Below are 25,119 nucleotides of genomic sequence, written 5' to 3'. Positions count from 1 at the left end.
CGATTCCTGGATCGGAAAGATCTGCTGCAGAAGGGATAGGCTACCCACTCCACTATTCTTGGGCTTCCCTTGTGGCTCAGCTGGTAAAGAACCCACCTGCAATGTGGGAGACCTGGGTTTGATCCCTGGGTTGGGAAGATCCCCTGGAGAAGGCAAACGCTACCCACTCTAGTATTCTGGCCTAGAGAATTCTGTGGACTGTATCGTCCATGGGGTCGAAAAGAGTCAGACACACTGAACAACTTTCACACTTAAGCATAAAGTATATTTATGCGCTTTGTTGAATTTGTGGGATTTTTCCACCACTTAGAAAAGATTTTTAAATATACATTCATACAGATATACATATTCAGATTAAATTTAAGAAAGTAGGGAAAACCACTAGACAATTCAGGTATGACCTAAATCAAATCCCTTATGATTATACAGTGGAGGTGAGACATAGATTGAAGGGACTAGATCTGATAGAGTATCTGATGAACTATGGACGGAGGTTCGTGACATTGTACAGGAGACAGGGATCAAGACCATCTCCATCGAAAAGAAATGCAAAAAAGCAAAATGGCTGTCTGAGAAGGCCTTACAAATAGCTGTGAAAAGAAGAGAAGTGAAAAGCAAAGGAGTAAAGGAAAGATATAAGCATCTGAATGCAGAGTTCCAAAGAATAGCAAGGACAGATAAAAAAAGCCTTCCTCAGCGATCAATGCAAAGAAATAGAGGAAAACAACAGAATGGGAAAGACAAGAGATCTCTTCAAGAAAATTAGAGATACCAAAGGAACATTCCATGCAAAGATGGGCTCGATAAAGGACAGAAATGGTATGGACCTAACGGAAGCAGAAGAGATTAAGAAGAGGTGGCAAGAATACACAGAAGAACTGTACAAAAAAGATCTTCACGACCAAGATAGTCACGATAACATGATCACTGACCTAGAGCCAGACATCCTGGAATGTGAAGTCAAGTGGGCCTTAGGAAGCATCACTCCGAACAAAGCTAGTGGAGATGATGGAATTCCAGTTAAGCTATTTCAAATCCTGAAAGATGATGCTGTGAAAGTGCTGCACTCAATATGTCAGCAAATTTGGAAAACTCAGCAGTGGCCACAAGACTGGAAAAGGTCAGTTTTCGTTCCAGTTCCAAAGAAACGCAGTGCCAAAGAATGCTCGAACTACTGCACGATTGCTCTCATCTCACACACTAGTAAAGTAATGCTGAAAATTCTCCAAGCCAGGCTTCAGTAATACGTGAACTGTGAACTTCCAGATGTTCAAGCTGGTTTGAGAAAAGGCAGAGGAACCAGAGATCAAATTGCCAACGTCCGCTGGATCATCAAAAGAGCAAGAGAGTTCCAGAAAAACATCTATTTCTGCTTTATTGACTATGTGGATCACAATAAACTGTGGGAAATTCTTAAAGAGATGGGAATACCAGACTGTCTAACCTGTCTCTTGAGAAACATATATGCAGGTCAGGAAGCAACAATTAGAACGGGATATGGAACAACAGACTGGTTCCAAATAGGAAAAGGAGTATGTCAAGACTGTATATTGTCACCTTGCTTATTTAACTTATATGCAGAGTACATCATGAGAAATGCTGGGCTGGAGGAAGCAGAAGCTGGAATCAAAATTGCCGGGAGAAATATCAATAACCTCAGGTATACAGACGACACCACCCTTATGGCAGAAAGTGTAGAGGAACTAAACAGCCTCTTGATGAAGGTGAAAGAGGAGAGTGAAAAAGTTGGCTTGAAGCTCAACATTCAGAAAACAAAGATCATGGCATCTGGTCCCATCACTTCATGGCAAATAGATGGGGAAACAGTGGAAACAGTGTCAGACTTTATTTTGGGGGGCTCAGAAATCACTGCAGATGGTTATTGCAGCCGTGAAATTAAAAGACACTTACTCCTTGGAAGGAAAGTTATAACCAACCTAGATAGCATATTTAAAAGCAGAGACATTACTTTGCAAACAAAGGTCCATCTAGTCAAGGCTATGGTTTTTCCAGTGGTCATGTATGGATGTGAGAGTTGGACGGTGAAGAAAACTGAGCACTGAAGAACTGATGCTTTTGAACTGTGGTGTTGGAGAAGACTCTTGAGAGTCCTTGGACTACAAGAAGATCCAACCAGTCCATCCTAAAGATCAGTCCTGGGTATTCGTTGGAAGGACTGATGTTGAAGCAGAAACTCCAATACTTTGGCCACCTCATGTGAAGAGTTACTCATTGGAAATGACCCTAATGCTGGGAGAGATTGGGGACAGGAAGGGAAGGGGATGACAGAGGATGAGATGGCTGGATGGCATCACTGACTCAATACATATGAGTTTGGGTGAACTCCAGGAGTTGGTGATGGACAGGGAGGCCTGGCGTGCTGTGATTCATGGGGTCGCGAAGAGTCAGACACGCCTGAGTGAACTGAACTGAACTTATATATATATATAAAACATGATACATAAATGGTAGTGATATAAGTAGATGTCCTTGGGCAGAATGGTAGTGATAAAAGTGTGCTAAGCTGTCTGCTTTGGCAGAATGCCTTGCTAATCCTTTTTAATAAGGCATTCTAAGCATCCCATATATATATATGTGATTACAGTTAAACTGTGAGAAGAAAGATCTCATAGTTTAACCTTAGGACATGTTATATTTTCTGCATGCCTTAGATCTTATGGGAGAAATTTATTTTTCATCTCATTTGGTGGTTTGGCCAAATAGGAAATTTTCATTGTGACCTTCAGGTAGTTTTATGCCAGAGAACGACCTGTAACCTTCCTTGCAGTATTTCATAACTGTTTTTATTTGTTTTGTTCTCCACTATCTTCACTTGTGTTTTATAACTGTGAAGTGGACTGAATGATAACTTTGAAAATTTGTGTCTGGACTATACTTAGCATATCATCCTTGGTTTTCCTTGTATGCAAAGAGAGTGATTCCAACATTTAAACTGGGATTTCTAAAATTCGATGTTTTTTGTATTTTTTAAGGTTTTTTCATCATGGCTTTTAGTTCTAGTCACTACATATTTCTAGTTCTGTCATTCTGTAACCAAGGAAACGCCCTACTTTCAGCATGGCACAGTGCAAGTATACCTTTTAAAAAAATATTCCAGGTTGAATATTCTGTGTATTCTCAAATAATATGCCAAAGAAGATCAGTGGTGCTAGTGATGGGGAAAAAAGGCCAAATGTTTACACATTAAAATGGTCTGAAAGAAAAAGTCTTTTAAGTTTGGGGGAAAAAAGTCTGTTTCTCCTAAATAATAAGCTTACACTGCCCTTGCTGTAGATATATGCATATACAGCTTAGGGAAAGTGAAGACTAAAATAAAATCCAACTAAACAGTAAGATTTAAGTTTGAAAATATCTGTGTAGCTAATATATTTCTAACATCAGTTGATCAACATTTATCTTTAGCAGTATGAAATATACCCAAAATATTTAAGTAGACCAATTTAGGTTAAAACACAAGAATGAATGAAGTATATACAATATCTCCTGAATTGGGGGAGACAGATATGAATGTGAATATAAAATCTTCAGTGAAGTATGTTCTATAATGAAAGAATATTTAAGATATTAGGAGTGTAAACAATATTGATTCAGTAGACAAATACAGTTTGCTATGAAGATAGTGTTTTAAAATACAATTGGGTTGTAAAATCTGTCTAAAATTCCTTAGTTATCCATCAAAAAGTTTCAAATTTGTTTTTTCTTTCCACTTTTATTATGAAAATTTAAGAACCTATTCAAATGTAGAGTGAATATAATATAATGAACCACGTTCCCATCACTTGAGGAAGCTTCAAATTAATGAAGACCTGAAGCTCTTTTTTAAAACATGACTTTTCAAATTCAGAAAGTTACAAATTAACTGCCCTAGAAGAATAGCAATGTAGAAATATGAATCCAAATATACATACCTTGTGATATACTTTGAAATTTACTAATACCTCTTTTCAAAATCTTGGTATTCAAACTCCATTAATGGATATATTTTAACTGTATCATCTGTGTGTGTTTTATTTTAAACTGTGGGATATTTTATAGTGTCGCCTTTTAAATGTGAGTATAATCTCTAGAATAACAGTAGATATTACTTGCCTTCAGAGCTGAAAATCAATTTGTTTAGGTGCTGCCAGACATTGTGAAAAGTGATATAATATCAAATGGAAAAATGAAATAAAGCTCTTGTGTATTTAAGCCGCACTGTCTGATACTTCCTTTTGAAACTCAAATCTTCAAAGGCGTATTATCTAAATCATGTACTTTCTCGGTGTCTTATAATTCTTAACAATAAATTGCTTATACCAGAACTCTTATTTCATCTTAAATTTTGGTTATTTTGTTCACATATTCTTTAGATGCTATTAAACTACAGCTCGTTGAATCAGGCCTGGTAGAATGTCTACTGGAGATTGTTCAGCAGAAAGTGGATAGTGACAAAGAGGAGGATATTGCTGAGCTCAAAACTGCTTCGGATCTAATGGTTTTATTACTTCTTGGAGGTGAGTTGTAATTTATGCCAGTAAAAGAACATGATTGTCAGATTTTTAAAAATTTATTGTCTCTTTTATAAATACTTCATTAGGATTTTCTCTCATTTTCCTGTCACATTTAATCTTGTTGATGTGATGATTTTGAAACACATCATAAAGAGAACTAGAGATAATGAACCTGGACAGGAGGAGTCTTTACTATCTTACACAGTATTTAAAGAGCTGTCATTTAGAAGAGACAGCTATAATGCCAAAGGTATAAAAGCTAGATGGCTACTTGGGATTTAGAATAGAAAAATTCTAAACCCTTTTGTCCAGTCTCTACTAAAAGTTTATTATAAAAAGAGCCATTACTTCTCCCTTGTTGAATTGTGGATTGTGAAGTATATGATTTCCCAGTTGGGTATTCAGCTAAGAATATGGATGTATCACTCCTAAGTATTTCCCTCGTATCTGTTTCATTTATCTCTAGATGAATCCATGCAGAAATTATTTGAAGGAGGAAAAGGTAATGTGTTTCAAAGGGTACTATCTTGGATACCATCAAATAACCACCAGCTACAGCTTGCTGGAGCATTGGCAATTGCAAATTTTGCCAGAAATGGTAAGCATATTAGTTCATTCTTATTAAATCAGACTTTCTATATTTTAGAATTATGCTTTGCCATAACATGTACTAAACCTAGAACCGTTCAGAAGCTTATGCAGAATCTGTGTGTACTACTACCTTAATTTTTAAGAAATCTGAAATATTAATAGCGACTGGCACAACAAATTACATGTTTTGTGCACTTCAACTAAGAGCTGATAGTTTAAAGATAATGAACAGTAACTTTGAAGTCCTTCTTTTTGGATATTCTACACTTCAGAGATGAATAAACTTGTCCCGTGCTAATATACTTCTGATCTAGGAGGATATGCTCTTTGGATTTAGATTTTATCTTGGATTTAATAATCTGAGTATTCATTATTGTGCCTCAATTTATACTCTTATGTCTACAAAACTTAAGTGTGGGTGATCTGCTGGTTTAGGCTGGAATATTTACTTAAATAGTACTTCAGAGGCACCAGGCCTTCATGTATATTTCTGAAGTCTGATACTTCTGCTGTTCATTCTAGAAACTTATTCCTATACTGTGTTTAGGAAATATGAGTTACTTTTGTTTTTAATTTGATTTTATTTGAGTATTAACTCTTGTTATAGCATGTTTTAATAATGATGTATTCCATTTTTCCTTCTTTTTGGGGACCATTATTAGCTCCTTATTGATGAAAATAAGACTTGGAAAATATTGATAATTCATGAAGCTAAATGGGGGTTAAATAGTAATTCATTATAATATTCTGTTTTATAAATGTTTCAGAAATTCTGCTTTAAAAAATAATTTAAATATCAACCATGATAACAAAATGTAGAGTACTGTTACTGTAATGTTGGCAGAACACTGGCATACTTCATTATAAATGGAAACAATTGGAGGACACGTTAAGCACGTGGTTTCTACTTAGCCATCTTCTGACATACTGTCAGGATCTCAGCTAGAGATTTTTGGGGCCAATTTTAAAAATTTTATCTGTTTTAAGAATCTTATAATCAGACTTCTCACTCAGTAAACAATATTTATAAGTGTTTGTAAAGAGGGGAAAAAATGTTTTCTGTTGTTATTTAGATGGAAATTGTATCCATATGGTAGACAATGGAATTGTAGAAAAACTTATGGATTTATTGGACAGACATGTAGAAGATGGAAACGTAACTGTTCAGCATGCAGCACTAAGTGCCCTCAGAAACCTAGCCATCCCAGGTAAGTCTTAAGAATGGGAGCCAACTGTGTAAGAGATAAAATCTATTGTTTTGGAATGATGTTTACTTTATGTGATTTGTGGACCTACCCTGACCAAGAAAAGAAAAATCATAGGCTTCAGATTGCTTACATTTTTCTTACTAATAAATGGAGAGTATGTGTTAAAGAAGTTTACTGAGACTACACAAGCACAATCTTCCTTTTTCAGATTATTCAAATATTCTATTACGTTTTGTGAACTCCCAGATTTTCATCATACTGTATAGTTAAGATTTTTAAAGCATCTTCAGTTGAGGTAAGATAATGATATCAATTCATAGAATCCGCTGAAGATGACTTTAGAATTTTTTTTCCCTACAAGCAGACGTGAAATTTTTTTCCTTTTGACCTTTTTGTATTGGGCTATAGCCAATTAGCAGTGTTGTTCTAGTTTCCGGTGAACAGGAAAGGGACTCAGCCATACATATACATGTATCCATTCTCCCCCAAAACCCCCTCACATCCAAGCTGCCACATAACATCGAGCAAAGTTCCATGTGCTATACAGTAGGTCCTTGTTGGTTATCCATTTTAAATATAGCAGTGGGTACAGACATACGATTTTTTTAACTAGTCTTAATGTGCCTTTTTGGATTACTAGTCTTTCAAAATAACATTATCATGGGAAATAATACAGGATATAGTTAAAACTATCCTGTTATGCTACTTTCTAATGGTAAATTTCTGGATAGGTAAAAATAGTGTGACATATGAAAATGCAATCTATATAGAATAGGTTCATGTAGCAGATTAAGACTGCTTCTTAATGTCTGTAATATCTATATTAACGCACTTGGGTCAAGGACAGAGGTGAAAAGAGACATTTATTAAAGTTGAGGAATCATGCTTTTTGTAAATATGAAGCCAAAGTTGTCAGATTTCCTTTACAAATTATTAGTTTTTTTTATATTAGATTTTAAAAGCCAGTAAATGTGATTTTGTATGTTGTGCTCCTATAGACAGGATATTTATCCCCCAGACCTCCCATTCCCAATCCCATTCTTAAAATTAATAGAAAAGTAATAGGATTGTTTTTAAGTAGAAAAATATAACATGGAGCCTTAAAGCTAATAAGACACTCATAAATTATATTGAATTGAATGATTATCATAAAAAATGCTAACATAATTTTAACCAGTCTCTCTCTGTCTCTAGTTGTAAATAAAGCAAAGATGTTATCAGCTGGAGTCACAGAGGCAGTTTTGAAATTCCTTAAATCTGAAATGCCCCCGGTTCAGTTCAAACTCTTGGGAACATTAAGAATGTTAATAGATGCACAAGGTAAGAGAAATTCTTTCCTAAGGTGTATGTTTTGTATGAAAAAGGACCTGTTTTTAGCTTTCAGAATTATGTAAGTAATCATAGAGATAAGTAGCAAATAAAAGGCAAAAGAGATTGGTTTTAGATCCCCATTAATTAATTTCCATGCTTGTTATAATTGACTTTAAATGGAAATTATATTGTATTTCTCTTCATTTGTAGGTGTAATCTGGTTTTAGACTGATGTATTAACAGTTCTTGGAATTTTTATTTTTTGGCATTTTCTATACTGATTTTACTTTGTCTTCAAAATCATTGTTTCAATACAGTGATAGTCAAAAATTTTTTTAATTTGTTTTACAAACAGGGAGATCATATTTCTGTTTACAGAAACAATAATGAAAACTAATCCTTGGAATGAGTTATATTTATTTATTTCTAAATTCTAAACTTTATGTATATTGATTCCTTAGAGTACTGCTGAAAACTCTTTGGTACAGTTTTCCAGAGTACTAACAGACTACCAGGCTGAGCCAAAAGAGTATCAGGCTATTTCATTTTTTAAATAAAGTCCATAACTTTATATAAAAAAATCTGAATAATCCATTAGATACAGAGTACTTTGTAGTTCTTATTTAACAAAACTGTTGTGTTCCGTTCTTTAGACCTGTAATTTTCCTTCACACTCTTACATCTTTAACTAGTCGTTTTACTTGATTGCCTATTAGTGATTCATTGCTTTGTGGTTTGCCTTCTTTCCTATAGCAGAAGCTGCTGAACAACTGGGAAAAAACGTTAAATTAGTGGAGCGTTTGGTGGAGTGGTGTGAAGCCAAAGATCATGCTGGTGTGATGGGAGAGTCAAACAGACTGCTCTCTGCCCTCATACGACACAGTAAATCAAAAGTAAGTCTGAGAAAACCATTCATTTATTTATGAAACAGATTAAAAGAAGATGGCAAGAAAAAAATCTTAAAGGTACTCCTTGCCTTGAGTAAATCTCCTTCGTATAAATAATTGACTTTACCACAGTAGCTATTCCAGCTGGTTGGTCACAGGAATGTTCCTCCCCATCACATGCCATCTCTTGGTGTCTTTCCCTGGAGCAAAAACAGCTGGTAACTTGGACCTTCCTACCACCTGTCTCACCTAGAGCAGCCTGAAAGCCCATCCATTTCATTGACACCAGTACAGGACCAAGTGTACTGTTGACGAGATGGAAAGTATTGAGAAAGAATAGCAAAATGAACTCCTGTGGTCTCCCTTTTACCTCTTCTCTATCATAACTGTGCTCTGTTGGGCCCAGAGACAGTCACCAAAGGGGAAGAGAAGTGGGGATTAAGATGAACTATGTGCCAGGTTGATTCTGCAGAGAAATAAGACCCTCCTAAAGGATTCTAAGCAGCAGGGTGCCATTATTTGGTTTTCCTAGAAAGATGACTCTATGACTTCTTTACTAGGGACAAGGAAAACAAAGCTATTTCAAAAATATACGTGAGAGATGATGAAGGGCTGAACTAAGGATTTGGGAAGATCCCCTGGAGAAGGAAATGGTAACCCACTCCAGTATTCTTGCCTGGAGAATCCCATGGACGGAGAAGCCGAGTCCACAGGTCGCAAAGAGTCGGACACGACTGAGCGACGGAATGGAATTTGAAATTTGCTGATATTCAACCATTTTGACACAAAGAAACAAATAGCATATAGTTCAACCTAATAGAAGCAGTGAGAATGGAAAAGGAGGATTTAAGATGTGGGTGGTAGAATTGACAGAATTCAACATTGGGGTCAAAGAAGAAGGAGGTTTTAGAGATAATTCCACATTAGGGGTTTAGGACCAGGTTGGGTTATCATGTCATTCATCAAAATGAGAGACTACTAACTTGCTTATTCCCAAATCACTTTTCTGTCCTTTTTGGAGTCTTCACCCTAATTCTTTGCTCCATTCCATGAGGGCTCTTACCAATGGTTTCGTTTAGGCAAACCATAATTCTGTTAACTAGATGAAAACAGAGAGACATGTTTTGGCATCTGAATCTGGAACTCTCCAATTCCTGTTACATGTGGCTGTTAGGCCAACAAAGACTTGAGTTTGAAGGCAACAAAACCCTAAGTGAGAGGAAGACAAAAGTGAGTACAGAAATAAGTGTAGCCATTTCTTTTCATCTTGCCTTTGCTGTATACTTTATGTGTGCTTTTCATGTAATAATTTTGTATAACAAAAACCTGTGAGATATATACTTACATTATCTCAAGTGAAATCTCTGAGATGCAGAGAGCTTTTGTAATTTGCTCAAAGTCATGAGATTTATTGAGTCTGGAGCCCATTGCCCCACTGCCACTGGAAAGGACAGAGTTGTAGGTCCTATGAGAAATGAGGGAGACAGAATTTTGGTTTAAGTTCTCCTCAAATCCTATTGTATGTAATCTTACTTTGTCAGATACAACAAAGGTTTTAAGACTACCTAGATACATGCATACATACATACATAAAAAGCTTCACCTGTTTAGTCTGAGAAGCAGCCACCTGGTATTTTATTAATAATAAAAATTTGAAAGGAGGAACTTTTTATTATTCCAAGATTTATTCTGTTTTGTTGATCTCATGGTAGGTGAACATTTGGGTCAGTAGCACTTTTGTTTGTTAGCTTCTGGAACTCTCTTCCTTGATATGAACTGCAGTGGTCTTTTTTGCTTAGGTAATTTAAGTTGTCATCTTTTGATGAATTTATTTAAAGCTAAAAGCTTTTTCCTTCTCTTCTGTGAAGAAAAAAATTATGGTTAAATGTAATGATTCATAGGGACACTGTCAGAAAACCACTCAACAGTGAATTGACTGATTGTAATGCAGTTTATGTTTAAAATTAAAGTTTATAATTTCATGATACTTATTTATTGTAGGATGTAATTAAAACCATTGTACAAAGTGGTGGCATCAAGCATCTAGTTACCATGGCAACTAGTGAACATGTAATAATGCAGAATGAAGCCCTTGTTGCTTTGGCACTAATAGCAGCTTTAGAATTGGGTAAGTACCCCAGTGACAAACTTATTTTCTCCTATTTTTATCCTGGATGAAAGGAAGCACAGGAGTGGAATAGAAGTCAAACAAAATCTTTGACTAGAAGCATTTTGCCAGTGTGTGTCTATACGATACCTGAGTATATGGAAAATTATACTCTATAGATTGTCACCATAGGTGTCCCTTTTGGTTGTCCTTTCGGTAACATTTTTAAGGCAATGCTTTAATGTTATTTGACTCTTAAATGATATCTCAAATTTTAGGCACTTAGGGAATTTCAGCAGGCCTCATGGAAAAATGAAACAATATTTAGAATACAACAGCAAGTGTAGACTTTGCCGCTCTTCCAGCCACTCAGATTCTCTTCTGTCTACACTGCTGATTCTGTCTCTTGCTGGTCTCCTGCATCGCATTCATTCTAAATTTTCACCTTTTATGTCCGTCTTCTGTGTATGTACACTCAGAATTCCCCCAAAGCAGAGTCTAAATGACTCAGTTAGTCTCTTCATGGCAGTATCCCTGTTACTCAGAATTCTTCAGGAAAAGCTCACTCATAGACATCTAGTTTATGGGAGGCAACGTTGTGTCAGGAACCAAGCTCTGATATGTAGTCAGCTGGAGCCAATGAAAGTCACATGGCCTGAGGTAAGACCTGAGGCTGCCTTACACAAAGGAGGCCTGTAGACTTAGTAGACATGTCCTGTTCCGTTCAGAGATACTCAGGTAAATACTGTTAACTGATCACTTCAGTTCTGAGTGATGACTTATGTCCATAACTGTCACTGGGGAATTATCACTCTCACCAACCATTATCCCAGGAAGGAGAAGCCAGAAGATATAAATGGTATATCTTCCTCTAGTGTCACATTTACTCAGATTTCAGGTATGAGAGATTTGAATTTTTTGTCCTCTTAACAGGTTATAAACTTTAAAACCATATATAATTTTTTAAAAACTCATAGGATGTAAAATTTTCTTGAATTTTAAAGCTAGAAAAGACTTCAAGCTTCCCAGGTGGCTCAGTGGTAAAGAATCCGCCTGCCAAAAGAGGAGATACAGGAGATGTGAGTTCGATCCCTGGGTTGGCAAGATCCCCTGGAGGAGCATATGGCAACCCGCGCCAGTATTCTTGCCTGGAAAATTCCACGGACAGAGGAGCCTGGTGGGCTACAGTCCATAGGGTCTCACAGAGTCAGACACAACTAAGCGCGCACGCATGCACACAAAAGACTTCAAGAAGATGTATGTCACTTTGGTCACTTAAGTTAAAGATGCTGTGGAGGTCAGTTTGAGTCCTGGCCTAGCCTATGATTTTCTCCATGAGTAGGGGAGATTACTTTATCAGAAACTGTGATGAAGAGGTGAGAATTGGTGAGGACACTGAATGCCAAACAGAGTTCATGACTTGATTTTGTAAAATGGCTTACAGTGATGAAGCAATTTTAGAATATCCTTGACCTACCAGTCTGGGGTGACTCTGGTCTTGTGCCCTTCATAACTAGTATCTTCTAAATAGGCTTTAATTTTGCCTTCTTCTGAATAACTGAGCATTTGCCTGAGTCAGATTACCTTACCATAGAACTATATAAAATGATAATACCTAATCACATTTGTTGTCATTATCACCTAGTATTTCCTAGGCTCCTTGAGCCTAAGATTTAAAAATAAGGCCATACTACCTTTTTAATATACAATGCACTTTGAAAACCATATTTTTTCAAACCTGTATCCTTTCAGGTTTTTAGATACTATTACGGAATTATAAAACTTTTGTATGATAATAGTATTAAAGCAACATTTTAAAGAGTTCTTTTTCTTTTTTTGGTAATTGTAAATTCACACGCAGTTAAAAGAAATAATAAAGATGCCTTTACAATTTGCTCAGTTTTGCCCAGTGGTAACATTTTGCAAACCTAGTATAACATCCCAATCCCTGATGAAATTTACCTCTAGCTCAGACTTCCCCAGTTTTACTTGTACTCAATTTCTATTTATGTTAAATTCAGTTTGATCACTTGTGTAGGTGTATCTGAACAGTTCTAACTCCACAAGCATCCTCCATTCATAATCACACTTACCTGCCTCCTACCCTCCTAATCCCTGGAAACCACTAACCTACCCTTCATTTCTGAATGTTTTTTTCATTTCAGAAATGTATGAATGGAATCATATAGTATATGACCTTTTGAAATTGGCTTTTTTTCATCAGAGTAATTTCCTAAAGAGTCATTGATTTGTGTGTCTATAGTTTATTCCTTCTCATTACTGAATAGTATTTTATGATTTGTATGTAACATGACTTGTTTAACCATTCACCTATTGAAGAACATCTGGGCTGATTCTACTTTGGGACTTTTAAAAATAATGCTGCAAAGAACATTCATTTATAGGATTTTATGTAAACACAAATTTTCATTTTTCTGGATAAATGCCTAGGAGTTATAACTGCTAGGTTGTATGGTAACTGCATATTTGATTTTTTAAGAAATAACAAACTGTTTTCCAGAGTGGCTCTGGAAAGCATTACATTCCTGCCAGCACTGTATAACTGACCTAGTTTTCTCTTTACCCTCACCAATATTTAATATTATCCCTAATTTTTAAAATTTTAGTCAGTCTGAGCGATACGTAGTGATACCTCATGTAGTTTTAATTTCCACTTTTCTAAAGACCACCGATGTTGAACATCTTTATATACTTCTTTTCCATCTTATATATTCCTTGGTGAAATACCTGGGTATTTTGCTCATTTTCTAATTTTTTTTTTTAACTATTGAGTTTTAAGGATTTTTTGTATCCTGAAAGTCCTGTAGTTTTACATTTAAGTCTGTGATCCTTTTTTAGTTAATATCTATATAAAATGTGAGGTTTATATAGGGTTTCTTTCTTTTTTTTTTTTCTTGTTTATGGATCTACTTGCCCTACCACCATTTGTTGAAAAGGCTGGTCTTTCCTCCACTGAATTGATTTTGTCAAAAATCAGTTGAGCATATTTCTGTGGGTCTGCTTCTAGGGTCTTCTTTCAGTTCCTTAGTCCTGTGTATCTCTCTCTCCACCAGCACCACACTGTCTTGATAACTGCACCTATATAGTGATCTTCATATCAAGTAGAGGAATTCCTCCCACTTTATTCTTCTTTATCAAGATTGTTTACCTCTTTTAGGACCTGTGGTTTCCCACACAGATTTTAGTATGAGCTTATCTATTTTCTCTAGAAAATTATATTGGGATTTTGATAGGAATTGCAGGGTACCATTCTCTTAAAGATACATTCTAGAATACATATAGAGGAAATTATGTGACTATAGGATTTGCTCCAAAATACCTTGGGGTGGGTCAGAATAGGTGGATAAGAAGAGAGATAGAGGATACACAATTGGCCATGATAATTTTTTTTTAACACCAAAAACATTTTGTATTGGGATATAACTGATTAACAAAGTTGTGATAGTTTCAGGTGAACAGGGAAGGGACTCAGCCATACATATACGTGTATCCATTCTCCCCCCAATCCCCCTCACATCCAGGCTGGCATATTGAGCAGAGTTCCACGTGCTATACAATAGATCCTTGTTGGTTATCCATTTTAAATATTGCAGTGTGTCCATGACCTTCCCAAAATTCTTAACTATCCCTTCCCCCTGGCAGCCGTGAGTTTGTTTTCTAAGTCTGTGAGTCTCTTTCTGTGTTGTAAGTAAATTCATTTGTTGTCATTTCATCTTAGATTCCACGTAAAGGAATGTCACACTGTATTTCTCCTTCTCTGTCTGACTGACTTCACTCAGTATGACCCTCTCTAGGTCCATCCATGTTGCTGCAAATGGCCTTATTTCATTCCTTTCAATGGCGGAGTAATATTCCATTGTGGGTGTGTATATGTACACACCACATCTGCTTTATTCATTCCTGTGTTGATGGACATGTAGGTTGTTTCCATGTCTTGGCTATTGTAAACAGTGCTTCAGTGAACATTGGGGTGCATGTATCTTTTGGGGCCATGCTTTCCTCTGGATATATGCCCAGGAGTGGGATTGCAGGATCATAGGGTAGTTCTATTTTTAGTTTTTTAAGGAACCTCCAGTCGGACACGACTGAGCGACTGAACTGAACTGAACTGATAACTGTTCTCAATAGTGGCTCTACCAATTTACATTCCCACCAACAGTCCAGGAGGGTTCCTTTCTCTCCCCACCCTCTCCAGCATTTGTTGTTTGTGGATTTTTTGATGGTAGCCATTCTGACAGGTATGAGGTGATATCTCACTGTAGTTTTGATTCGTATTTCTCTAATAACTAGCAATGTCGAAAATCTTTTCAAGTACCTATTTGGTCATGATAATTTTTGAAGATGGTGACAGTACATAGTGTATCATAACCATCTTTTCTACTTACCGGTTCCTTTCAGAATGTTTAACATGATCATTTTCTAAAAGGGGAAGCAATTTTTAGCCAGACTGTACCAGGTTTATACCGAGTGAATATAACTGATACTTTGATTATTTCATGTTCCAGGTACTGCTGAGAAAGACCTAGAAAATGCTCAACTTGTACAGATCTTGCACAGGCTGCTAGCAGATGAGAGAAGTGCTCCTGAAATCAAATACAATTCCATGGTCCTGATCTGTGCTCTCATGGGATCTGGTACGTGTTTCCTCTGTCATTTGATATTCATCAACATATGGCTGACATTAAATATAAAATAATAGTAAATGGTGGCTTTGGGTTTTAAAACCATTAAAAATTTATGGAAGATATAGGGTTACTTTTACATTACAAATACTTTCAAAAGATTCTTAGTAATAAAAATTATGCAGCACTATATAGGTAAGAGTCAATGTTAAGAAATTAATAGGTTTACGTTTCATTAACCCTAAAATATTATTTTATATAAAGAACAAGTTCTGATTTTGTGTACCATGATATTAGCTAAGGAATTTGTTCAAGAATTTGGTATATCTTGGTATATATTTCATGGACACTGGAGAAGAGCCTGCATCCTGCTGTTATCGAGTGGTGAGTGTTGTACTCTTGCTGATTTTCTACTACTTCTGTCAATTCTTGAGAGAGAGGTGTTGAAGTTTCCAACTGTAAATGTTGATTTGTCTTTATCTCCCTTCAGTTCTGTCAGGTTTTGCTTCATATATTTTGCAGCTCTACATACACCTTTAGGATCCCTGTGCCTTCCTAGAGAATTTACCTTTCCATCAACATGTAACATTTCTCCCTGTCTCTGGTAGTAGTCTTTGCTTTGAAGTCTATGTGATATTACTATACCTACTCCTACTTTCTTTTGAATAACATTCACATAGTTCTTTTCTGCCCTTTTAGATTCATTCTGCTGTATCTTGTATTTGAAGTGTAGACAGTGTGTTGTTTGGTCATGTGTTTGTCATCCCCTACCCTGTTTTTTTTTTTGAATGCTTAAGGATTACGTAATTTCATACAGAGTTGGTTGTCAGTGTCATTACTCCCATTTATTAGACAAGGAAGCCAAGACTGTGAAGGAAATAAGCACCACATTGCAGCGGTGCTGGGTGAGGAGTGGTGAATATAAGTGATCCTGCCTGGTTAGCAACTTTCAAGGTGATGGTAACAGCCAAGTTGCTGGGCAGTAGAGGTGGGTGAGTATCAGGAAAGCATCTCTGGAACTGAGCCTTGATGGGCAGGGTTGGGTTTCTAGGCAGAATTTTTTGTGCGTACACCAGGGGTGGATCTGTCTCTTGGGGCAGGCTCACCTCATCCAGGTACAAAACTAGAATGGTGGTTTACCCATTTATAATGAGAAGTATGACTGCCACTGATCTCAGAACTCTGCACATGCACGTCTGGTGCATTGACTCCTTCAGGCCAGACAGGCCTCAAGGGCTGCTTGATGAGCTTTGATCAGAACAAGGAGAGTTAAATGAGGGGACTGTGTGATGGCATCGGGTCAAGGTGACTTTCTCTGCAGCTGTGTCAGCTGTGCTAAAGGAACTGGAATCATGGAATCCCTTGGCTTGAGGCTCCATCTTTTTGGATGTTGCTGACATGGCTCTGTCTACATTGCCCATGTTAGTGTTTTCTTTTGTGTTCTTTACTGACTAATGCCCCAGTGTTCCTCTGCTTTGAGATAATTGCTGATATTTTCCACAAATCCTGCTTGGGCAACCCCTCAGATGTTAAAATTTTCCTTAAAAATAGTGCATCCATTCTCAATTTGACCAATAAATAAATGGTCGAGATGCTCTTGTGTTAAGTCTTTAGTTAGTTAGGGAGTATTGTCTTTGGGTATTTTCTGAATTAGAAATATTTGCTCTACTGGTAAGTTTGTTGTTTTTTGTAATATGAAATCGAGCAGTGGGGGGAAAAAGTGTGCACTGCTTAATCAGTAAGCAAAAATCATTTCCTGTTTCTTTAGATTTTTTTAATTACTGTAGTTTTTAATATTTAAACTAAAATAAAATTTGCCCATTTCTCCAACCCCCAATCCCTGCCCCTTGTAACCACCAATCTGTTGTCCGTATCTAATAAACTTGGTATTTAGATTCCACATATAAGATAGGTCATGTGGTATTTTTCTTTGTCTCATTTCACTTAGAATAGTCCCTCAAGGTCCAGCCATATTGTCATAAATGGCAAGATTTTATTCTTTTTCGTGGCTGAATAGCATTCCATTGTACACACACACCATCATCTCTTTGCTCACTCATCTGTCCTTGGACACTTACATTGCTGCTGTATCTTGGCTTTTGTAAAGGATGCTGCAGTAAGCATGGAGGTGCCGGTGCATGTGTCTTTTCAATTTAGTGATATTTCCCCTTTATACACTTAGAACCACATTAGTGTTGTTACAGTTTTTGTTTTCGTTTTCAAACATCAAACATAATCCAGTAAACACTTGAGGAAAGGAAAGCTATTGTATTTATCTGTGTCTTTGCTGTCTCTGTTCTTTCTAATGTTCCAAGATGGCTTTAAAAAACATTCTCTTCCTGTTTAAAGAATTTCCGTTAGCCATTTTAGGTTAGGTCTCCTTGTACCAAATTCTCATCTCCTTTATTATTCCTCACTTACTCATTTTCTTTGAGAGTATCTTGATTTCCTCTTCATTTCTAAAAAATATTTTCTCTGTATAGAATTCTAGGTTGACAGTTCTCTTCTTTCAAAACGAAAAATGTTGTGCCACTTTCTTTTGGCCTCTGTGGTTTCTTATGAGAAATCCACCATCTCTGCATTTGTTTTTCCCTTGTAGGTAAGGTAGACTTTCTTTTGTTAATAGTTTTCAGAAGTTTGACTATACTGTGTCTTGGCATGAATTTCTTTGGGATTACCCTATGTAAGGTTTGTTCAGCTTCTTCAATCTATAGGCTTTTTGTCTTTTGCTAAAATTGGAAAGTTCTTAACCATATTTCTTCAGGTGCTTTTTCAGTCCCACTCTATTCCTCTTCTCCTTTGAGGCCTCTCATGACACAAATGTGAGCTGTTTAGTTATATCCCTCAAGGCTCTGAAGTTTTGTTCATTTTTTTTCCAGCTTATTACCTCTCTTTTGTTCAGATTGGGTAATTTGTATTGCTTTGTCTTAAAGTGCACTGATTTTTTCTTCTGTCTTTTCCATTCTGTTCTTGAGCCTATCAAGCTTTTTATTGTAGCCATTGTGGAAAAGAGTACAGTGTCTCTTCAAAAAAATTAGGATTATTGTATGACCTAGCAATTTTACTTCTGTGTGTATATGCAGTACACATATACACTACATGTATATAGTTCTGAGTTCCAGAAATTTCTGTTCTTTATATCTTCTGTTTCCTAGCTGATATCATTTGTTGCAAGCATGTTCATGATTGTTCAGTTTTTAATGTAAAATATACGTGTGATTTGCCATTTGAACCATTTTAAGTGGAGAGCCCAGTGGATTAAATTCATTCATGTCTCTGCAGCCATCCCTGTCGTTCTTCTCTAGGCCTCCTCCTTTCCCAACTGAAACTCCATACACTTCAAACAATAACTCCCTAGTCACCCATCTCCTCAGCTTTTGGCAACCACAGTTTTATTTTCTGTCTTTATTAATTTGACTACTCTTTGTACCCTGTGTAAGCGTGTCTGGCTTATTTTCCCTTAGCATGATATTTTCAAGGCTCATCTATGTGTAGCGTGTCAGAATTCCATTCTTTCTTAAGGCTGAAGAATGTTCCATTGTTTTATATATCACACTTTGTTTATCCATTCACCCCGTCAGTGGACATTTGGATTATTTACACCTTTTGGCTCTTGTGAATGATGCCACTCTGAACATGGGTGCACAAATATGAGTTCCTTCTTTCAGTTAGTTTGCATATATATACAAAAGGGGAATTGCTAGGCCATACAGCAATTCTGAGTTTAATTCTTTGAGGAAACACTGGACTCTTTTCCACAGTGGCTGCACCATTTTTACATTCCCACCAGAAGTGCACATAGGTTCCAGTTTCTACATCCTCACTAATGTGCTCTTTTGTCTTGATGAGAGCCATCCTAATGGGTGTCAGGTAGTAACTTACTGTAATTTTGAAAGTTATGACCAGCCTAGATAGCATATTAAAAAGCAGAGACATTACTTTGCCAACCAAGGTCCGTCTAGTCAAGGCTATGGTTTTTCCCGTGTTCATGTATGGATGTGAGAGTTGGACTGTGAAGAAAGCTGATTGCCGAAGAATTGATGCTTTTGAACTGTGGTGCTGGAGAAGACTCTTGAGAGTCCCTTGGACTGCAAGGAGCTCCAACCAGTCCATTCTAAAGGAGATCAATCCTGGGTGTTCATTGGAAGGACTTATGCTAAAGCTGAAACTGCAATACTTTGGCCACCTCATGCGACGAGTTGACTCACTGGAAAAGAGTCTGATGCTGGGAAGTATTGAGGGCAGGAGGAGAAGGGGATGACAGAGAATGAGATGGCTGGATGGCATCACCGACTCGATGGACATGAGTTTGAGTGAACTCCGGGAGTTGGTGATGGACAGGGAGGCCTGGCATGCTGTGATTCATGGGGTCGCAAAGAGTCGGACACGACTGAGCGACTGAACTGAACTGAATGATTAGTGATGTTGGGGATCTTTAGTTGCTCATTGGCCATTTGTATATCTTCTTGGTGAAATGTTTATTCAAATCCTTTGCCTATTTTTTATTTGGGTTGTTTCCTGTTGGTTGTTGAAGTTCTTTATATGTTCTATATATTAAATCCTTATTGGACATATGATTCACACATATTTTCACCCGTTTTAAGAGCTGCCTTTTCACTGTTGTGTCCTTTGACACCCAGAAGTTTTTTATTTTAATGAAATTCAGTTTCTCTTTTTCCTTTTGTTGCCTAGGTTTTTTGTGCATATCCAAGAAAACATTACTAAACCTAATATTGTAAAGTTTTCCCCCTAGGTTTTAAGTTTTTTATTAAGTTTCTTAGAGTTTTAGCTCTTATGTTCAGGTCTTTGATCTATTATGACTTAATTTTTGTATTGTGATGTAAGGTATGTTTGTTTTATATGGCCCTTATTATTTTGAGGTCTGTTTGCTCTATGCCCACTTTCTGGAGAGTTTTTATCATAAATAGGTCTTGAATTTTGTCAAAAGCTTCTTCATCTATTGAGATGATCATATGGTTTTTATCCTTCAATTTGTTGTGTCGCATCCCTGGGATAAATCCCACTTGATCATGGTGTATGATTTTTTTAATGAGGTTTTTTTTGTTAACTTTTATTAAAATATAGTTGACATACAATATTAGCTTCAGGTATACAACATAGCAATTCAGTATTTAAATATGTTATGAATTGATCACCACTGTAAGTCTAATAAACCACCTGTCACTATACAAAACTAATGCAGTATCACTGACTATATTCCCTATGGTGTACATTACATACCCCGACTTTAAAAAAATTTTTTTTATATTGGAGTATAGTAATGATTAACAGTGTTGTGACAGTTTCAGGTGAACCTGTTTACTGTATTGTTGGATTTACTAATTGTTGGTTTGCTAATATTTTGTTGAGGATTTTTGTGTCTATGATCATCAGTGATACTGGCCTATAAATTTCTTTTTTTGTGGTATCTTTGATTTTGGTATCAGGGATGATGGCTTCATAGAATGTCTGAGAGTGTTCATTCCTCTGATTTTTTGAAATAGTTTAAGAAAGATAGGTGTTAACTTTTCTCTAAATACTTGATAGAATTCACCTGTGAAGCCATCTGGTTCTGGACTTTTGTTGGAAGGTTTTTAATCACATTTTCCATTTCATTACTTGTGACTGCACCAGGAAGAAATGGACAAATTCTTAGGTACAATCTCCCAAGACTGGTCTGTTTATGTTTTTCCATTTCTTTTAGGTTGTCCATTTTATTGGTATATAGTTGCTTGTAGCAGTCTTATGATCCTTTTTGTTTCTGCGATATCTATTATAACCTTTTTTTCATTTTAAATTTTATTGATTTGAGCCTTCTCCATTTTTCTTGACAAGTCTGTCTAAAGGTTTATCTATTTTCTCTTTTCAAAGAACCAGCCTCATTGATCTTTTCTGTTCTCTTCATCGCTGTCACATTTATTTCTGCTCTGATGTGTATGATTTCTTTCTTTCCACTAACTTTGGGTTTTTGCTAGTTCCTTCTGTAGTTGCATTAGATGCAACTAGATTGTTTGAGATTTTCTCTTGTTTCCTGAGGTAAGACTGTATTGCAGTAAACTTCCCTCTTAGAACTGCTTTTGCTGTGTCCCATAGGTTTTGGATTATTGTGCTTTTGTTCTCATTTGTCTCTAGGTGGTTTTTTTTTTAATTTACTCTTTGATTTCTTCAGTGAGCTAGTGGTTATTTAATAGCATAGTTGATTTCCAATCTCATAGCATTGTGTCAGAAAAGATACTTGATATGATTTCAGGATTCTTAAATTTACCAAGGCTCACTGTGTGTCCCAACATGTGGTCAGTCCTGGAGAATGTTCCACGTGCACTTGAGAAGAAAGTGTTTTCTGCTGCTTTTGGATGGAATGCTCTACAAATACCAATTATTTTAAAATCTATTCTGAGTATTGCTACTCTAGCTGGTTTTATACCTCAGTTTTATCAAAATAAACACACCAGTTTGAGGAATGCTAATTACATTAAACTTAATGGACTTGAGATGACTCCTGTATTTTACTGTAGTTGAAGTTAAATAGAGCAAGAGAAAGAATAAGATAGGAAATCTGAAAAGGAGTCTACTATCACAGAAATTTGTTGAATTTTTATTTGCCACGAAATTTAAAACATCTATTTTTATAACTCAGCATCATTTAACCAAGCATTCTGGGGTGTATGCTTTGGGTAGTGTGTATAGTAAGATTAGAACAATCTAATAGAAGCATACCTATTGTCCTGTTTTTGTCTTCCAGAATCTCTGCACAAGGAAGTACAGGATTTGGCCTTTCTAGACGTTGTGTCTAAACTTCGCAGCCATGAGAACAAAAGCGTTGCTCAGCAGGCCTCGCTCACAGAGCAGAGACTTGCTGTGGAAAGCTGAGACCTGCCCCTCCCCGACACGCCTCTCATTCCCCTTTGTCCTCCATCCAGCTGCCTCTTCTGCTTCATCCTCCTCCACATCACTTGTGCATGCGTGTAACGTTCCAGTGCCAGCTGAAGAACTGCTGTAGGTACCTGCCCAATAAGATTTCTAAACCCATAGTTAGTGTGAACATGAATCTGTCAAGAACACGTCTCCACCCATAACTGTTTTCTCGTATTCCTGTTGCTTGAGCTACTTGAAGTAGAATGTGCATGTTGTAGTCCTGTGATGACGTAAACTTGGTCCTGCACAGTGACTTGCTCCTCACCCTTGGTAAACCACATACTAATGTACTGGTAAATCAGAAACAAGTGAGAGCGCAGCAGGATCCGATTAGCTCATGAAAGATGGGATTGAATAATAAAAATAGCTCCATTTATTGGTGCTTGGAAAGCACAGTGACCAAAAAACCTGTATGGCCGCTTATTCGTTAGTCTTACCTGCTAATGTCAAATCCATGGTACCTGGAGTTAATATAAATAAAGTCCAACACTCTCACTCTTTACCCTATGGTTTCTTCTTCCTTTGTAGACTCTTGAAACTGCCACAAACTTGGCAAGACTTCCTGAGGTTTTTTAATTTCATCTTTAATTGGCCATCATCAGTAGCCTGATGCTGAAAACATTTGTGGTTTTCAACATAAAACTAAAGGGTTGAAGAATATTACATTAATACATCTTGGTTTTTGCCTGTATTTTAGATTTTGGTATATGTAGTTTCACCTCAGAATTTCTTCCATCAGTTAATATTGTCCAGCACATGTCTTTAAAAATCATTTGGCGTTTGTTTCCAACTGAGAAATTTGAATATAGCTCATTGGAGAATGGATTTTGTTTTTTTATCATCCAGCTTGAAAGCCAGAAGTTTCCTCAGTCTTAGCCCTTTTAAATTTTATGTGAGACATATGCAGGACATACAGGAAAAAGTTTCAGAAATGTTTGTCTAGAGAAAGGAAGCAGGTTCTAAAAGCCATAGCAGCCAGCCCAGTTCATTCTGCAGATGGCCTCATTCTAGTAGCTGTTAGCATTTCCCACCTCGACTTTTCACAGAGAACTTCAGTAGATCTTAAAGCCTAATGGAAAAGTGACAGTGCCAAGACTCGAGAGATGCGAAGACCCCCTTGGCAAAATGTAGTATACTCTTCACTGCCACTTACCACTACCACCAAACGGGTTTTTAGAGCTTTGAAACACAATCTTTGTAAATTAATCAGAACACCCCTGTGACATACCTGCCTTCTCCGTATGCTCAAGTTTGACGAATACTGGCTGAAAGGTAAGGCGGGCTCCTTGCTCTCCAACCTTGATGCTGCACATCTCTGGAGGGTGCTTGAAGGTGGACTTCTGACTCTGAAATAGCTGTCCCCAGTGGAGGTAAAAGAACCTTTTGACTGACTGTTCCCTTTGATGTCCAAGAAAAGGACGATTATTGTGAGTGCTTATGCTACATTTACTGTAAGAATGATCTTGTTCCTTGTCTCCTCCTGGGCTGGATAGTGGACTGTATTTTAGGTTTTGAAAGATATCTATAATGTTGCATAATAGGCTGTCCATATTAATAACTAAATAAATAGTATATCAAACTGTAATGGCATCATTTGGTTTATTTGTGTATTGTACTTCTATTTCCAGCTCCTGGAATAGTACCTGCTGATGGCCGGTGTTCAGTAGGTATTTCATTGAGTGACTCCCTACTTCCATGAAACTTCCAGAGTGCCTGAACTAGATCTAGATATATAGAGAAATTGAGATATAGGTATTTGTCTGACTTCAAGGACTTTTTTTTCTTTTTTGATAGTAGGATGTCTCTATTGAAAAGCATTACACAGAAAACCTCAGAACAGAAGCATCCAAAAATCAGATTTGAGAAAAGACACTAAATGGGCCAGCTGCCAGCAATCAAGTTGCTGATATGCTGGAACTCTCATCTTCAGCAAAATGAAATGCAATTCAAATCACCAGTTGTTCTACAGAGAGACCAGAGGCTGTGCCTTTAGGATGACAGGGCTCCACCGAACTCGGGTGGTAGCCCGCAGACCATACCATCCCTCTCCCACTACTTAGTTTTAGACCACCTGTACATTAGTTTGCTACTCGTAAGAGTGCATTTTGACGGAAAGTTGGGAGGAGCCACACAACAAAGCTTTTGTTACCAGTTTGTGCCAGGACTGGAACACAGATGAGAAGCAAAAAGGCCAAAAATTAGAGGAGAGATGCCTGAGTGAAATGCACTGGAATGTCCTCTGTTCCTCCCCCCTGGTCCTGTTAGCTCATCGGAATCTTGCTAACCACCCCACCTGGAGTGTACCCATACTGTGCTCAAAGCAAAACTGATTAAATACTGGCCCACAGCCCTGTGTTTTCCTTGATAAAAGATGCTTTGAGCATACTCTCTGATAACGGTGGAGATGTGGAACAAAATTTTTCAGTTCTAAAACAACTTCCTCTTGGGTGCAACAGGATGCTCTTGGATATAAGGATTAGTGTGAATTGTTCTGAAAAACCCTGCATGTGAACATTTCAAAAAGAAATACTGTTTGGTATCATCAGAGGGCTTAGCATCTAAGTCTGATGAACATAAAGGGTGAAGATGTCTAGTACTTAGGTGAGCATTATCCTTCATATCCGACTTACTAGAATCGGTACACTTAAAAGACACTGCTTAATGTGAGGAAGCCGTACATTTGAATTATATAAGTGTCTGTTAAAAAACACTTAGTGATAATTTGGTGGTGAATCTTCATGGCTATAACCAGGAAAATTGAGGGTTTTCCCCACAGATATGGTCTATTAGTTTATGTAGTTATATGCCATATAGCTTCATAGATAGGTTTTAAAGGTGTGTCTAAAATGTTGAAATAGCTGTTTTTAAAGTGTGGTAAGTGGAAAAGAGTAAGGTCTCTGGATACTGTCTCTTCTGTAGTGACATCCTGGTTCTGCTAAGTACTGG

General features: G+C 36.9%; 1 protein-coding gene across 5 annotated transcripts in view; it reads left to right on the top strand.

Moving 5' to 3' along the window:
• RAP1GDS1 (Rap1 GTPase-GDP dissociation stimulator 1) overlaps window positions 1-23,758 on the top strand; it is a 164,142-nt gene extending 140,384 nt beyond the window's left edge. For 4 of the 5 annotated variants that reach the window (XM_055435081.2, XM_055435082.2, XM_055435079.2 and 1 more), the window contains 8 exons: window positions 4,371-4,514; window positions 4,978-5,109; window positions 6,176-6,310; window positions 7,505-7,630; window positions 8,375-8,514; window positions 10,510-10,636; window positions 15,142-15,270; window positions 22,001-23,758. In XM_055435081.2, the coding sequence (XP_055291056.1) occupies window positions 4,371-4,514; window positions 4,978-5,109; window positions 6,176-6,310; window positions 7,505-7,630; window positions 8,375-8,514; window positions 10,510-10,636; window positions 15,142-15,270; window positions 22,001-22,128 (1,061 nt within the window). In that variant the 3' untranslated portion in view covers window positions 22,129-23,758. The remainder of the gene's footprint in view (window positions 1-4,370; window positions 4,515-4,977; window positions 5,110-6,175; window positions 6,311-7,504; window positions 7,631-8,374; window positions 8,515-10,509; window positions 10,637-15,141; window positions 15,271-22,000) is intronic. The other variant, XM_055435080.2, reaches the window with a different exon arrangement.
• The last annotated feature ends 1,361 nt before the right edge of the window (window positions 23,759-25,119 follow it).

This window comes from Moschus berezovskii, chromosome 5, assembly GCF_049115385.1.
Source record: "Moschus berezovskii isolate FMDL1 chromosome 5, NW_MosBer_1.0, whole genome shotgun sequence".
NCBI classification, from domain to species: Eukaryota; Metazoa; Chordata; class Mammalia; order Artiodactyla; family Moschidae; genus Moschus; species Moschus berezovskii.
Note: the sequence above shows the minus strand (reverse complement) of the source record. Positions and strands in the feature narration are given on the sequence as shown.